The sequence below is a fragment of the Saccopteryx leptura genome, chromosome 1 (assembly GCF_036850995.1).
Source record: "Saccopteryx leptura isolate mSacLep1 chromosome 1, mSacLep1_pri_phased_curated, whole genome shotgun sequence".
Taxonomy (NCBI): Eukaryota; Metazoa; Chordata; class Mammalia; order Chiroptera; family Emballonuridae; genus Saccopteryx; species Saccopteryx leptura.
Genome location: NC_089503.1, coordinates 195,374,196 through 195,390,451, shown reverse-complemented (window position 1 = coordinate 195,390,451; position 16,256 = coordinate 195,374,196). Strand labels below are relative to the sequence as shown.

Here is a 16,256-nt window from a genome sequence, read left to right as displayed (position 1 = left end):
GAATACGAACTCAGTACCTTAAAATCTAACATTTTAATTGGACACAGATATTCTGCTCTGTTCACTGAAAACTCAAGACAGGCAGAGTGCAGTATACAGAACAGAAGGTCACACAGGTAGGTCTCTGTATAAACCAACCTGGAGAGATACCAGGATATCTGAGTTGCAAAGTAATAATATATCATTGAGAGTCAAACATTTTTTTAAAATAATCTATATATTTCTGTTGTACTAATTTTTTTCTGGAAATGTGATTTAGAAATATAAAAACAACAAAATTAGTATGTTCAAAACATTTATTTACTAAATTGCTTTGAGATTAATGTTTATAACATAATTTCAACAAACAAAATGTTTACTGAAAAACTGGGGTATACAATGTTCTTATCTCTAGAAAAAAAACTTACAAGTTCTTTTAAGTAAATGTATGAGGTTTTTAAAGAAAAACAATCCTTATGCATTACTGGCCTAATAAAGTGGATTTCTTAATCACTCAAGCATCCAGTGAAATCATTCGAGGTCAATGAAAATTTCTTTCAATCATACTCAGAAAACCTGATATGTTTACTTGCTAGTTGAGTCTTTGCAAGTCTAATCTTCTCAGCTTTGGTGATTAACTACGGGAGAGAAATAGTAAATTAGAATGTACTGCATACCTAAAACAAAAAGATAATTATGACTAGAAAATTTTACAACCCTCAGCTTGAATAAAATATTTTCCAAAAGGGAAGAGGAAGACTCAAGTCAAATCAATCACAGAAAAAACTGTGTATAGATTATGGTTTACTAAGCACAATAGGTATTAAATCTTTACATTACCTAAAATCCTCCCACTTTAGTTCCAGATTACTAAAAAAATTTTAATAAAAATAGCCATGCTCCATGCAAGTAATTCCTCTTACCTTCTAGGAGGGAGCAGGACCCCCACCTGTGAGCTATCTCCTACCCCCCTGGGCTCCAGTCTTAACCACCAGGACATTTCTTACATGCTCGTGGTTAGTAACTGTATTGTGCTTGAGAATTCGTGAATTACTGGAATGAGACAGGCTGAGTGCTCCGCAAAGGCTTACAAATGTAAAAATTAAAATATCCCAAATATGATCTGCTACTGAGAATACTTATTACACCAGAGCACAAACACTTGGGTATTTTCAAAGAAGGCATAAAATTATGTGGAAATAAAAAAGACCATTTAAAACATCCAAATATTCTAAAAGATATCTTGGTAGAAGTATTTTAAATGTTTTCTTTTGCTTTGGAAGAAACGAAAATCTTATTCTCATAAAAATACAGATTCTAATGAGTAATCACTAACATAGTTTTTTTAAAGTGTCTGGTGACATGTGGCTGTTGGCAGGAAAGCACTTTTAGGATAATCCAAAAGCCTATTCCTCGGTGAAGTGAGTCAAGAAGTGAAAACTGTCATAATCACACACTCTTCACAAATTTTAGGATTTCTTCCTTTACCTACTGAATAGCTGACATATCAGTAAGTTGTAGGAAAAAAGCCCACTTTGATAGAAAAAAATATTGAAAATGTTTTAGCTAAAAAAGAGAGAGAAGCCTCATTTGTCTCCAGCGGTCTGCTACCTAATTGGGTCAGGTGCTCATGGCAATGGGCACACCTAAATCCAGCAAGAGCAAGAGAGACCCTGTGGGCAGATCTTTAAAGCATATTGCTGATCTTTTGTGAGATCTCAATTTACCTGTACTTGATCTTTAGATTTAAGAATATATATGTAGAAAGTAAAAATTTTCTTTACCCATTCCTTTAATGTCCTTTAATTCTGTATAAAGCGACCTGGACTTAGAAACCTGTCCCCAGCACCTCTGTGATGGGTGCCATGACAACTAAGAACCAGGGCCTACCTGTTACAGACCCTGTGTGCCGTCATGGGGTCTATGTCTGTTTTCTGGCTGCTAAGCCCTCCATCACTATGGAGTTCCCAGCCTCTAGCCCTCCCCCCGAAGACCTCTGCACTTCTGTCCCAGGCCTAGAAAGCTGCACCTCTGTCTGACTGTCGGCTCCCTTTCCTGAGGCCCCAGACAACTCCCCAAACATGTCTGATGTGAAACTACCGCTTCGTCAGATTTCCTGCACAGCACTGCCACCCCTGAGTCCGCCGTCCACTGTGGCTGCATCCTCAGTGAGAGGCCGGCACCAGTGGACTCAAAAGCATGAACTAAATGACTCACAAAAAAGCCAGGTGACAGACTAATCATGATCGACCTCTCTCCTCTAAAAGCCTGGACAGTATCTACTTTGTGTGTCTCCTTTTTTCATTTCACGACAAAAGCTCTAACTTGAGCTGGGATGTGCTGACAACCCTAAAGGTGCAGCAGGTGAATGAGGTCAACAACAGAGCTCCGTGACTCAATGGCAAAGCTGTTCAACTGCTCCCCACCCAAAGTATTAAACTCCCTAACCAACGTTTAATTCCCCGCCTCAAATCTACAAAAAACGGCATCAAAATGACTAGTTCCTAGTTTTATAAAAATTTAAATAAAATTACACACCAATTAAAAGATAAGTATTACTTAACAAAAGGATTTCATTTCAGTGCAGAGTTCTGGATTAATGATTTTAACATTTAAATAACCTCAAGCAGGCTTTCAAATTAACACCTCACAGAGTCCTCAGGAAGGAAGGAAGCCTCCCACCTAAGCAAATTCTGCATTTGGGGAAACAGAATTAACAAAGAACAGTAGGAAACCTCCCCCCAAATCATCTTAAATTCCAATGAATGCAAGTAATGTACGGCTAATAAAAAAAAAATTCCTTAATTTTTCAGTTAAAAAAGATTGTATAAATATGAATCCAAACCAACCTAGAATACAGGAAGTATGACTTTTTAACTGTTAACCAATGATGAGAGACTGAACATCTTTACAGGTTTTTATGACATTTACAATATACATTTTAAATTTTGTTAACAGTCATTTAGTTATTTAAGTGCCCTATTTTGTTCTAAGCACTTTAAGATGCACTAACCTTCATATGTATAGTTTGTTTTAAATAATAAACCTGACAGCTCAGTAGAAATGATGACTTAATAAATTACTCAATGTCACTTAAAATTACTGAAAGAGAAGCTTGCTTCAAATTATTTAACGTATAAACTTGTTGAGATCACTTGTTGACTCCGAGGAAAAAGGCTATGATGCTTATCACTGCTCTCAGGAACATCAGGCGCGTACAGCCTCTCAGTCTTATCTCCCAATGCTCAAATCCTTAAAAGCCACACTAAATATACAGAGTCTTTACCGGTAAGACAATGTTTCAGTAATCATTTACCACCTGATTAAAAACACAGCAGCCACAGATCAAGACTGTTTAAGCTGCACCGGTAGTTTAAAAGAAAGGAGAAAGAGAAAAATCCTGTGGGGAAAATAATTCTAATTTCATGTACTTCACCATCTAGAGACAAAGAATTCCCTCTTAATCTAACCAAATGTACAGTGCACACCACGTACATCTCTGTCTGCACAGCAAGCCAAGCTTATTTCAGGACTACATTCCTTCTAGAAGCCAGCCTCTGAAAAAAGTTCAGCCCTCCTAAAAATAAAAAGAACACCACAAAAAACTAAAATAACCAAACCCAAAACCAAACAAGATGAACAGATTACCTTCTCAGTGCCTCTTTTCTTCTCGCGAGGCTGATTCAGTTTGGCCTGTCTGTCGACCAAAATCTTCTGCCAATACCTCTGTTCGTGGTCACCTAAAGACAAACAAAACACTGGTCACTGGACAAACGGGTATGCATGAAGAAACAGCTGCAGGCATGACATTCCACAGAACTGGAACAGCTGTCAGATTAGAGCCAATGCTACTGTATGTAAGAGTCCAAAAACAATACTGGTTACATTAGCCAAACTGAGGAAACATAACATAAACACCCCACACACAATTGTTAGAAAGGAAGATCCCACGAAGTTTTACCAGAAAGAATCTCGAGTTTCCAGCAGTGCTTCTTTTTCATCTCTGCATGCGCATTCATTATTGCTAGAGCTTCCTCAGGAGACTTAAATCTCACATGGCATTCTGTATCTCCTTCTAGCAAATCGACATAAACCACATCTGAGACTGCGGCCAAAGTGTCCTGCAGCAGAGTTTACAGACAACATAAACACAGACGTGTCATAACAAATGCTGTCAGAATGTGCTTGTTATGCCATACGAAGCTTAGAATGAGAAGTAACAATTCTATATCTAACATTTCTTCTAAAATATATACAAATGCTCTTAAAAACTGACATGGACACACTTGAGAACCAATATAACATCAATTTTGATGGTAACTTTATTTTATTCAACCATATCCTTAAGATCAGTTGGATGGAAACATTGCATAAGGACAACCAAGTTGTAGAGCAGAATGCACAGGAATGCTGCAGGTCTGGGTGCCAAGAGAACAAGGAAGAGTCAAAAACAAAGAAAAAGCCCGCAGTGGATTGGGGAGAAGGTTTGGGTCCCCTCACTGTATACAAAATCACGTATCACGTGTATATTAAAATACACGTAAAAACCAGTCAGCTTTTTTTTTTATAACAACTCATGCAAAAAAGTTTCAGTTAACCTACAAAAAAATCTAGGTTCCTGAGTGGATCTTTGAGAATATAGTTCGAAAGCTCTTACTTTTGGATAAAATACCTAAGCAACCTCTCCTAAGCAAGTTGTGGTCCCCTAAAGCAAGGAAGTCTGTCCTGTCAAGCCTGCTGTGAGGGCAAATTAACAAGATTCCTGCATTCTGAGAATCATTTTTCACAGCCAGATCTCCCGTAAATACAATTCAATTATGCAGGAATGTTACACTAATTCTTAGTTTATCAATGTTATTTCATAAAGATAAAGAATTTACTGGAGATTCCCAAACAAAAAATGCTCCTTGGGCATCCTGTCTCCTTTAGTTTTGACCCAAAATTTCAAAACACAATTAATTTAGGTTACTCTTAGATGTTTGATTTTTAAAGTCTGGATTACAGACAGAACTGAGAAACACCTGGAAATATTGTTTCATCATTGAATAAGAATAATTTATTAGTTGATAAGGAATAAGAAGTATGTAAAAACCTGTGAGTCTGTAGAAGCCAGGGACTAAAGTCTTAACACCTCCCAATACTTAATTAACCATTCTGCCTTTCAGAAAGGAGGCATTAATGAATGTTAATTCAATGGGGGGAAAAAGGAACATTCTCATCAATTCTCCCATTTCTTCAACTACATAATAGTACTAAATTAGACACAAAGCATCAAAAAGTTTAAAGTTGATAAAATTTGACTATTCATTGACAGTACAGTTCTGTGATTGATTTATGTGAGTGATTACTACCATTCAAAAAGTATTTACTAAATATCCATTATAATGTTGGGCAACTTTGGATTGCAAATCCTTCTTAGAATGACAGTCAGCCTAGCAATCATACTGATCAAGTCAACAACTGCCGGCCCACCCTTACAGCTAAGTTTTGTTCCAGCAAACTCTAAGTGACTAAGAACCTCATTAATAGTTATTTTATGATTGTGGTGATATAAATGAAGAATTTTTAATGAATATAAATCAATGTCAGTCACTCCACAGAACTCTGAGTAATTTTTCTATTAAATCCTCTAACCAACCATAACAGCATTTACATCCTCAACTTTATACCTCTTAATGTGAAATTCTATATTGCTACAATACTGCAAGCTGGTAATATCAATTTGGGACTGACCAAATCCCTCTTCCACATCAAAAGGAGAGTCTAAACGTACGTGTTAGTGACAGCTACAGAATTTCAGGTAGTTTCGGAGGAAGAGTGCTTACACATGATCACAGTGAGCGACCTCAACAGTTGTGCACATTAAAATGTGGCTGGTGTGAGGACACAAAACCAAAACAATAGCTACATTACGTGGAACGTCAGTATAAAAAATTTGAATATACTGGCTATGTTACAGAATACAGCGTTTAAAAAACGTGTCACCTGAGTGACAAGCTAAGGGTAAATAATGTATGGTACTGCCTCACAAAAGAATGTGCCAGTAAGAGAAATACTGCTGTACTGGTGCATAGAGGCTGTGTTAGATAAATTAGTAAAGTGAAAAAAGAAGATTCTCAAACAGTATTTGCGATGTAAATTACATAGAGTTCTGACACAGATGTACATGCACACAGAACTTCTGTGCTCTTTCAAAATACTCTACGGTTTTCTGTAACTTTTTTAGATTTTTAAAACACTCAGCATAGGTTGCAAATACCAAAAAAATAAATAAATAAAAGTAAATATAAAATTTAAAAAGGGTCTTTTTTCCAAAGCACCCTGCTATTTTTTTAAGGAAAAAGATTTCAATTCCCTAGAGGCTTCATTAAAGACGAAAAGAAATTAAATACATGCTAAGAAAAGATATATACATGTTATCTCTTTTATTCCAAAATAGTTTTGAATTTTTTAGGTAAAAAAACTTTTAGGTATCTATTGAAAGTGGAGTGCTAATGAAAACAAATGACAAATTATCTAGTTTGCTCCAAAAACTGACAACAGCAGATGATGATGATTTTAAAATAACTCCAGACCAACTCTAATGTTGATTAATCCTCTAAAATTTTTGGCACTATTTTTCTAAAATCCATTTCTCTTTGAAAACAAAGGAAGTCCCCTACACAGACTGTTGGGAAAGCGTCTGACTGGGTCCAGCCTTCAGGTAAAGTAGCAGCAGGGGGGTGTCCTTACCCCACCCCCCAACCACTAGGGCCCCATCACCACAGGAGCTGTAGTTCTCCCACAGAAGCAAGTCCCTGTGCTCACAGCAAAGGGGAGCCAGTGAGGTGTCCTCTCCAGCTGCTGCTTCAAACTGAGAATCACTATGGAATCAAACTCCACAAGTTCTTTACCAAATTCTAACTTGATCTGCTTAGTTTTCCACATTCCAAACACTTCCATGCAGGGGACTCTTAAGGAGGAAAGAGGGACAAGTGCCATCGGGACTGTGCGGCCTCACCTTGACTTGTTGCCTGCGAGGCAGAGGTTCCGGGCTCGTGATCTTAACTATCACGCCACTCACAAACCGGGGCCCTGCAGCAGCAGCCTTCTGCTGGGGACAGCACTCCTCACTGTCTGCTGCTGATTGGGCAGGAAAAGACCAGAAACAACTCTTACACTTCATCATCTAAAATGTCGGAACCCTCTTTAGAACATCATTTTAAGGGTGCTTTAGATAATTAATTTATTTAATTTAAAACTAAATTGTAACATAATTTATGGAATTAAGAAAGTTATTAGGCCCTGGACAGTTGGCTCAGTGGTTGAGCGTCGGCCTGGCGTGCAGAAGTCCCGGGTTCGATTTCCGGCCAGGGCACACAGGAGAGGCGCCCATCTGCTTCTCCACCCCTCCCCCTCTCCTTCCCTCCCGCAGCCAAGGCTCCATTGGAGCAGAAGATAGCCCGGGCGCTGGGGATGGCTCCTTGGCCTCTACCCCAGGCGCTAGAGTGGCTCTGGTCGCAACAGAGTGATGCCCCGGATGGGCAGAGCATCGCCCCCTGGTGGGCATGCCGGGTGGATCCCGGTTGGGCGCATGCAGGAGTCTGTCTGACTGCCTCCCCGTTTCCAGCTTCAGAAAAATAAAAAAATAAAAAAAATAAAAAGAAAGTTATTATGTTATAAGCCGCTGGGCTCAGAACAAGCCACCCTGACAGTCACACTGCTTATTGCAGATTACCATGAAATAAAATACAAAAACTTTTATTACTATAAATACAAACTGTTCCTTTTAGGAGATTATTTATAAAATCTATTTTTCCTTAAACCAAATAGCAGAAAGTATTTAATAGAGAAACAGGCATGGAATAACATTCTATATAATAATTAAGCTGTGAAAATTTCATCATGGGAATTGAAAGTATATCCTAATATTAAAAAGAGTTCCCAAGAATCTTGTTTTTCTTCTGCTTTTGGTTAATACTGTGCCATGAAATTATGTGAGAAATTATAATCTTTGTGTATACAAACTGAATTCATAAACTAGGCACTCCTTACTAAATCTAATAATGACAGCTAGAGAAAATTTAAATAACTGATTAGAAAAGACAGTTGTAAATGAGCCTTTTAAATGTTCTTAAATCAAGAATAAGTAACACATCTGGACAACTTGCCAAATAATTTTTCTAATGACTACTGTTTAAGTTTCTAAAAAGCAAAGTTTATCTTATAATAACTAAGAAACGTAAGTACAATATAAGGTTAGAAACACTATTATATTTTGTTTACTTTTCTCATTTTCCAATCCAGACTTATTAATTACTCCAGGGTCTATTTCCATTTCTGACTCCAATTTTATTTGGGAAATCGTTTTTTTTAAAGAAGCCATACTGGCTTTTTGCAGCGCTAAATACTCTTTTTTCAAATCCATCCATTCACTCCTGTAATAAAAAAAAAAGTACATCAGAAATGAGATGATTAAATATACACACTCACAGTGATTTAAAGAGACACTCAGATTATTTCTAGAGTTCTAAATCTGTCTACAAACAAGCAAAGGGAAGCTATCCCCCAGGGACCAAACATTTGTATTAAATGTTTTTAATTTGCTGATTCAATTCTGAAGTATACTCTAATTATTTGACCTTTCTAAAATAAAAGTTTTAAATTAATTAACTGGTAATATCTCAGGGAAAAAATGAGATTGAAATTTAAAGATTACTTGTTAAACTGCTTCCTATTTCAGAGATAACATTCCTTAGTATTTACTTGAATGAAAAGAATTTCTAAGAAAAAAACACCCCCTGGAAGCAACTTATTTACATGCATTTAAATGGAGAAGCTTCTTCAAACAGTGTGAGCTCCCCCAGCTAGAAACACAATGGCCCTGCCAGCCCCTAGAAGGGCTCATTGTTAACCCTAATCTAGACCATCAAACAAGCAGATAGGAGAGTTTTTTAAGGAGGAGAACTTGTGGTAATGGTTTTAGCTGTTAACATTGACATCTGTATACTTCAAAAAAAAAAAAAAGGGGGGCTCTAGACCCACCCAGGATCATACCTTCCCCCAAAACTGAGACATTAGAATAACAAAAGGCCCTTAATGATTCTCTGAGATAAAAAGGCAAAAGGAATTCAGAGTTAAGGATCCTATAAATACAGGAGCCTGAAGTCCTTGCCCTTTGTTCTTCCCGACAAGAACAGGACTTCGGGTAAACTGCTGTCCAGGAAGGTGAAGAGCGTCCTCCCAGAAGGTATGCCTTTCGCTTTCTCCTGCTGGTTCCCTCTTGAGTGCGTGGGCTCCCTTCCACTTTAACCTGGAAGTGCTTTCTGTGACCTAAGTAGTAAGTGCTTCCATGTTTTAGTAGAAGTGAGTCCCAACTACCCCTCTGGCTGCCACCTGGGAACCTTTTTTATTTCCTGAGGCCACGGGGAAGCCCCTTTTGCTTAAACAAGGGGACTTGTTGTGTAAAGCGAGTGTTTCCATGTTTCAATGGAGGTATCCCCAAACCCAACACATTATGTAAACTTAATTTACAGCCCTAAAGCAAGATCAGGTTCCCGGGATTTCCCAAGAATGGGCTCCCCACCACTTAAACGTGGATGTACTTGCTTTGGAACTGGAAAAGTAAGTGCTTCCGTGTTTTGGTGATGGTAAGTCTTGTTTGCATGTTGTTAATAAGCGCACCAACCTGACCTGCCATCGCACTGAACCCTTACATCTGTGAAGAACGCCCACTACTTTAACATGGAGGCACTTGCTCTACAGATAGAAGTAAGTGCTTCCATGTTTTAGTGTGGTTGTTGCTTTTTACTCTTCCGTCATGTGCACAGATCAGGGCAGCAGGCCGTTACTGTTGCTAATATGCAACTCTGTTCCACACACTGGAATTGCACTTTAGCAATGGTGATGGCCTGGGCCACCCGCCCACCGACCCACTCACTTGGACAGGACGCGCAGTGGGATGACCTCCTCTCCCATCCTGTGTCTCTCCTTATGCTTTTTCTTATGTTTCCTTTTTGCTTTTAAGAGTGATCCATCTTTTATATCTCCCGTCTCCTTTTCCTCTTCTGTGGAGACTTCTACATCTTTTTAAGAGATAAGAATTAAAGAAATGATGCATTGATTTATCAAGCCCTAACCTTAAAGTGATAAATACCTTTGTTTTCTCTGGACGTTTCTGAGGCTTTCGTGAGACTGTCTTTGCGGGCCATCTTCCTGACTTTGGACCTAGGAGCTGCACAGCCCACGTCTTCGCAGCTGCCTCGCTTCCTCTTCCCCGTGCGCCCTGAAGGTAAGCTGGCCCCTTCAGCCCTGGCCCGCTTTTTCTTCTTCTTTGAGGGTGGCTTTTGGGGTTCGGTGCCCTCCCCTTCAGAGCCCTCCGACGTGGTCCTGGGCATCTTAACTTGGCAGGCGCTACTGTCCTTGACCGCGTCCACACTCTCCTCTTTGGTCTGGACGCAGTCTTCCTTCTTTACCCGGCCCTTCTTCTTCTTCTTTTTCTTCTTTTCTTCTGTAACAATGCTCGTTAGTTCTCCCTCCACAGTAACTATACCTACTTACCACGTTTCCCCATCTACTACTAACTTACCAGCTACTTTGAGGGCAGGGATGGGCTTGTTTTTCACTGTTTTAGGAAATATCCCTGGTTTCCTCGGTGCTTCTTCTGGGGGGTTGTTAAGAAACTGGAATGAAATAAGCAAAAAAAAGTTTGCTGTCATTTACTTGCTAGTTTTCTTTGTTTTTTTTATTTCTCTTTAAAGGCTCTGGACCTGCCTACCTCAATAGCTTTTGCTGCTTGTTCTTTTGTCTCAAACTCCACAAAGGCAAATCCTTTAGGATCTCCAGTGGACTTGTAGTGTGGTATGCTTATATAGACAACGTTGCCACATTTGCCAAACACTCTTTCAATCCAGCTGTGATTAACATTTTTGGGAAGTAACTCCTATAATAAATTAGCAATATTAAGTATGTAAGAATTTGTATTCAAGGTCAGTTTTTTACTTGTATTAAACTTCATTCTTTGCCTGGCGGCAGCGACTTACCACATACACTGTCCGTTCATCTTCATCCTTTGGTCTTTCCCCCAGAGGCTGTTTTCGCCTGACCCTTGTGCCTTCTAAATCCAGCTTTGAAAGTGCACACAAATTAATCATCTAACATGACTATGATAAAAAAAAAACACCCTGATACACTAAAGTGCTTACCTCTACAACAGCTGAACTTTTCAGTGCTCTGGCTATTAACTTGGCATCAGTGGTCAATTTTTTCATTTTGTTAAAAGACACCAGAAGTGATATATCAACATCTAATGAAAAATGTAGAAGTTGAATATAAAAATTACAATCTGTTCCCTGGTGCAGTCATGGCTAAAAAAATCCCGTATTTTTTGCTTAACATTTACCCCCTTTTAAAACTAATAAAAAGTATATAAAATGCACTGTCTTAAAAGAACTTATTTTTTGAGCAAGAAGGAGACAAATGTGCATCTATCCCTGTGTATGTATGTAGCCTTTTGGGTTTCTGAATAATCTTGGAATAACTGCTTTGGTCTGAAGTTAGTCCTCAAGTGATAACAGTAGTTTAAAAAATTCAAGCCTAATGTGTGCATGTCTCACCTATAAAATATAGCACATAATGCACTTTATATACTGTATACACACTAATTAAAGGTAAGGTTTCATAGTATTTCCACAAGTGGAAAAGCTAGTAAATCAAAAGCAGAACACATAAAAACTGGTTTCATTATATACAGGCAAACTTACATCCATCTCTAGATTTTTCTATCTGCTCTCGAAGGAATCTATCCTTGTGAAGATTTGCATCTCCAAACCAGAAGTCCACTTGCTTAGTGATATCTGCAAGCACCTGTTTAACTCGAGACCGCTTCTTCTTCTCTACCTCTTTCTTATTTTCAGCGCTTTCCTCCTCCATTGCCATTTCTTGCTCTCCTCTTTCAGTGTCCATTCCTGTGAATTAAACAGGTAAATATTTATGTATGGTAACCGAAAAATATAGATTTGCCTTTGTCTGAAGGGATGTTAGACTCAAGTGCCCTAACATTTCCCAGTAAACTTGCATTGCTCTGTAGTTCATTTAAGATTCTTTAACTTTTCCCATTGGCCTTTTAATTTAAACTTTTAGAATAGAATATCCTGCCTCATAGATAATAAAACATAGCTTTTAAACTTGCTTGCAGGGCCAGATTATCCTAGCGTGTCAACTTTAAGACTGTCAACATGTAATATTTCATCTCGAGACCTCAAAAAAGTCCTTTACATTTCTGAATAATCTCTAAAAATGTTAATTCCTGCTCATAAGCAAATTTAATAGGTAAGCTTTGGAAATCTGCTTTCTTTTCAGGTCATTATTCCAGTATTTACTGGGCAGCAATTCTCAACCCCCTCCTTTCAAACTTCTTAGTCGATCTCCTTTGCTCCCGAAACTCCAGCCAAACTTAAGGTTTTGTAGTAGCTTCTGAAGCTCTGAAACACTATCCCCTAGGGCGGTGATTTTCAACCTTTGTTTCTCACGCACTCATAAACTAATTATTAAGAAAAAGGGGCCCTGACCTCTTCCTTAGTAACTAATTTATTTGTGCCATGAGATGAAAATGGTTGTATTTAATCAGGGGCACTGACCTTAGTAATTAGTGTGTGTTTGTGTCATAAAAAAAGTTGAAAATCACTGCCCTAGGGTGACATTGCTTGCCCCCTCAGTCTTGTTCAGTGTCACTTCTGATAGGTCTCAAAAATGGTTTCTGTCTCCCCACTCTTATCCCATTACACACACCCCCGCCAGTACATAAGATGTAGATGTTCATTCTAGAGTGCAGGATGGACAAAACCATGGTTTCTGCATCATTTACTGCTGCATCCACGCCCAGTCCCTAGCACATGGGAATCACTCAATATTCATCAAATTCTGTCTTACACTTAAGTCACTAGAGGGACATTCACAAAGTGAACACAAACGCTTACCACTGGGCCCTGGATGATGCCTGCCTGCCTGAAAATAAGCTCAGTCTTGGAGCATTTCTTGGAAAGGGCTAAATTGGTCTCTTCAGCCCCTATTAGCTGGCATGCAGGCCTTGGACCTACACAACCAGAATGACATAACTCATTGGAGAGCAAAGGGGGCTGGGGCTAAAGCTGTCACCAGGGTGACCTAAAACGCTCTGGTCTATGTCTGGGAGCCACCCACGTCTGGCTGGTAAGGGGAGGCCTCTATAAGACTGAAAAGGCTGCACCCCTGTATCCACTGCCTTCTGTGTCCTGTAAGGCTCAGTACAGCACACAGCATCAGATGAAAAGCCTATTTGTGGCTGAGTTTTGAGAACCTGTCACTGCAGCAGATGCTACACTTCCGGTGACAGAGGGCACCGAGCCTGCTTCAAAGAGGATTTGGGCACTTTTAGAACAGGATTCAGTTGATCAGCAAAGTAGGCAGGTAAGGAAGTATTTACATGCTAGTGTGACACATGAAATGGACCTCCACATTAGAACTAGCCCTCAACCAATCAGGTGTCCTCAGTGCCAAAGCCAATCCCTCACCTGACACTTACTGAACCCACACTAGGCTCCCTCCCACCAGTCTGGTGAAACCCAAAGAGGCATTAGCTCCAACCCTCTGACCTCACAGGAGCATCTGAGGTGAGAACTCCACCGAGGACTCTTCATATGCGATCCAGGAGGGTTTTCAACTTCCTTCTCTGGACCCTCCCACCATGCTCCACTGTTATGGGCCACCCAGCACTGAGTTCAGGTCCAGGCCCCCTTCCTGACACACACGTCCTTTCAGAGGGTCCTGGCTTTAAGCTGCTTGACTCCACACTGATGTGTCACAAGTCTAAATTCCCCAGCCTTGACTTCTCCCCTTAGCCCCCCATTCCAATATCCAACCGTCTAAATGACCAACAGCTCTACTTGTTTAAACTCTCAAATTTTAACAAACTTATTTTTTGCTTAGTTTTCCACATCTCAGAAAATACCAATTACCACACCCCACAGAAAATGCACCAGCATCCAATCACCTGGTCCAGGCCAGCACTGCTTTGCCTGACCTACAGAAGGGGCATCCTGACAAAAGCCTGCTCTGCCTTTCTCCATTAGCATCAGTCTACCAAACAGGCAGAATAAGCACTTTAGTATGTAAATCAGATCACATCAACCCTTTGCACACAATCCTCTCCAGATTTCTCATACTCAGAATAAAATGCAAAGTCTTTACTTACTGTGGCCTTTACAAGGCTCTATTCCATCTGGCCTGGGGATGGCTCGCTAACAGCTCCCCAATTCCTCTGCTGGTCAAAACCACCCTCTGAGGCAGTCGCAACAGATCTGCATAAGCAGACAGTGACAACTTTCCCAGAAACCAGACTATTTCCCTCATCCTCATATCTCAACCCAGAGAATCTCCTTCATTGCTTTTCCTAAGGATTATTTTTGTGGCTTAGAGAATTAAGTTAAAAAACCTCTTCCCAGGTGCACAATATGGGTCTGCCATGATCTTTCCTATGCAGGCCTGTTCTCACCCTGCATCTTGTTTACAGGTCTATATTCCACTGAGTTAATCACTTATGCTATTTACTAGCTGTGTGGATTTTGAGCAAGCTAGCTCATCTTGCTATGGGCTATGTAAAACGTGAATAAAAGTCATATTTACATCACAGGTTTTTGGGAAGATTAATCAAAATAATATAAAGTACTTCATGTTGTTGCTATATAACACACACTCAATAATATGTACCCATTATCACTTACCACTTCCCAATCTATCCTCAAGTCCCAGCACTCTGACCTCTGGAATGTCTCTAATCTCCATCCGGTGTTTCCCACAACTGCTGTACCTAGACTGTGGGAACCCTTTATAAATTGTCCTAAGCTGTGTCGCTAAAACCCCCACCTAATTCTGTGACCCTGATTGTTAAAACTTCCATGAGAAATTCCTTAGCATCATCTTGTCACAGAATATCCATTTTCAAAAACTGTTAAATGAACCAGTGACATCTCACTGGCTTCTACAGGGCTTTCAACAAGGACTAAGAGTTACTGTGTAACAACGCCTATCTGTGCACACAGTGGTTTAAGTTCTCACTATCCCACTAAACGGCCCCTCCCCACTTGCTAGAGGCTCACAGGCTGAGTAATTTGGGCAAAGCTCAGTGAAGCTGGGGCAGCGCAACCCAACTCCGCCCAGCACCCTACTAAGCCCAGGGCCAGGGCCTTTGATATGGGTGTCGATAATTCTCATGAGTCCCCTGCAATTGTTAAGCGATACATCTTAACGAAGAGGTAACATCACAAGTCTTGTACAAATATAACATGAGTACGTGTCAGAGATTTTCAAGTAATTAACCAGGCAACTAATTAAGTGGTAGCCACCAGTTCAAAGGCAAGTTAGAACAGCAGACATGCAAAGCTAAGCAGTGAGGAAGGATGAAACCGATCTGGGAACCGATGCGACACGGGTGGGGCAGTCACTTGCAGAATTCCTAGCTGCAAGGCCCATTTGCATCCACGGCCGCCGTTTCCTACAAGTCACCGGCTGCAGGGCAGCCCCCGGACGACAGGCACCGACACCCTGGCAGGACACCCGGGGTTTCTTTCTCCGCCACTGCAAAGGCTCACAAGCCTTCCTGATGTCTCGACATTTGCGTGCGTTTCCCCAGGGACGCTCGGCCCCGGTTTTCGCGGCGTTTCCGAGGAGCGGCGGGCGGAGGCTGAGCGGCACGGTCCCGGGCACAGCGCACGCGCGCCGCCGCCGCCGCCTCTGCGGCACCTGGGGCCGGACACGCCCCGGTCCGCGGTCGCCCGGCCACCACACACGTGCGGGAGCGCCCCCTGCCCGCGCTCTGCATCATGTCAACGAGGACTCGGCCCCGCGAAAGGAAGTGCCTTCCTTGGAAGACACAGGCCCTCCCTTATGCCACCCGAGGCGCCAAAGCTCAAATCCGCAGCGTCGCGCAACTTCCCGTGCGACTCCTGCTCCGCGAGCCCTGTCCCTCGGCGCCGCGCTCGCTCCCGCGCGTGCGCACTGGCGCGGCCGGGGGGCGGGGCGCGCTGACCTCACCCCACTGGAGCGGTCCTGGAGTCCACGGCAACCTGCTCTGTTCAAGTCCTAAAACACAGGCCCAAGGCGGCGTTCCAGAGCGTCTTCCGTCTCCCGGGTCTCAGAGTCGCGGATGCATTCGCGTCATAAGAGGAGCGACGCGGCTCTTGCGGACGCCTTCGAAAGACTTGCCGAGGCGCGGTGCCGTCGCTACGTTCTTCGGCATGCGCCTGGGGGCGGGGCTTCCGAGC

The 16,256-nt window shown here is 41.3% G+C and overlaps 1 protein-coding gene across 9 annotated transcripts; it reads right to left on the bottom strand.

Annotated features, from left to right (window-relative positions):
• Positions 1 to 296: 296 nt before the first annotated feature.
• On the bottom strand, positions 297 to 16,210 carry LARP7 (La ribonucleoprotein 7, transcriptional regulator). 9 transcript variants are annotated; one of them, XM_066383796.1, is made up of 13 exons: positions 16,022 to 16,210; positions 11,721 to 11,924; positions 11,163 to 11,263; positions 11,001 to 11,084; positions 10,736 to 10,900; positions 10,547 to 10,640; positions 10,115 to 10,468; positions 9,899 to 10,043; positions 8,245 to 8,396; positions 6,980 to 7,101; positions 3,941 to 4,100; positions 3,628 to 3,719; positions 297 to 617 (listed from the first exon to the last, which is right to left on the bottom strand). In XM_066383796.1, exons 2-13 carry the CDS (start codon positions 11,920 to 11,922, stop codon positions 537 to 539), a joined length of 1,752 nt encoding a protein of 583 aa, XP_066239893.1. In that variant the 5' UTR covers positions 11,923 to 11,924; positions 16,022 to 16,210; the 3' UTR covers positions 297 to 536. The 9 variants fall into 9 exon arrangements, with proteins under 9 accessions (XP_066239893.1, XP_066239895.1, XP_066239892.1 ...); XM_066383798.1 differs by having other exon boundaries at positions 16,027 to 16,210; XM_066383795.1 differs by lacking the exon at positions 16,022 to 16,210 and adding an exon at positions 15,438 to 15,716 and having other exon boundaries at positions 10,115 to 10,465.
• Between the last annotated feature and the right edge of the window lie 46 nt (positions 16,211 to 16,256).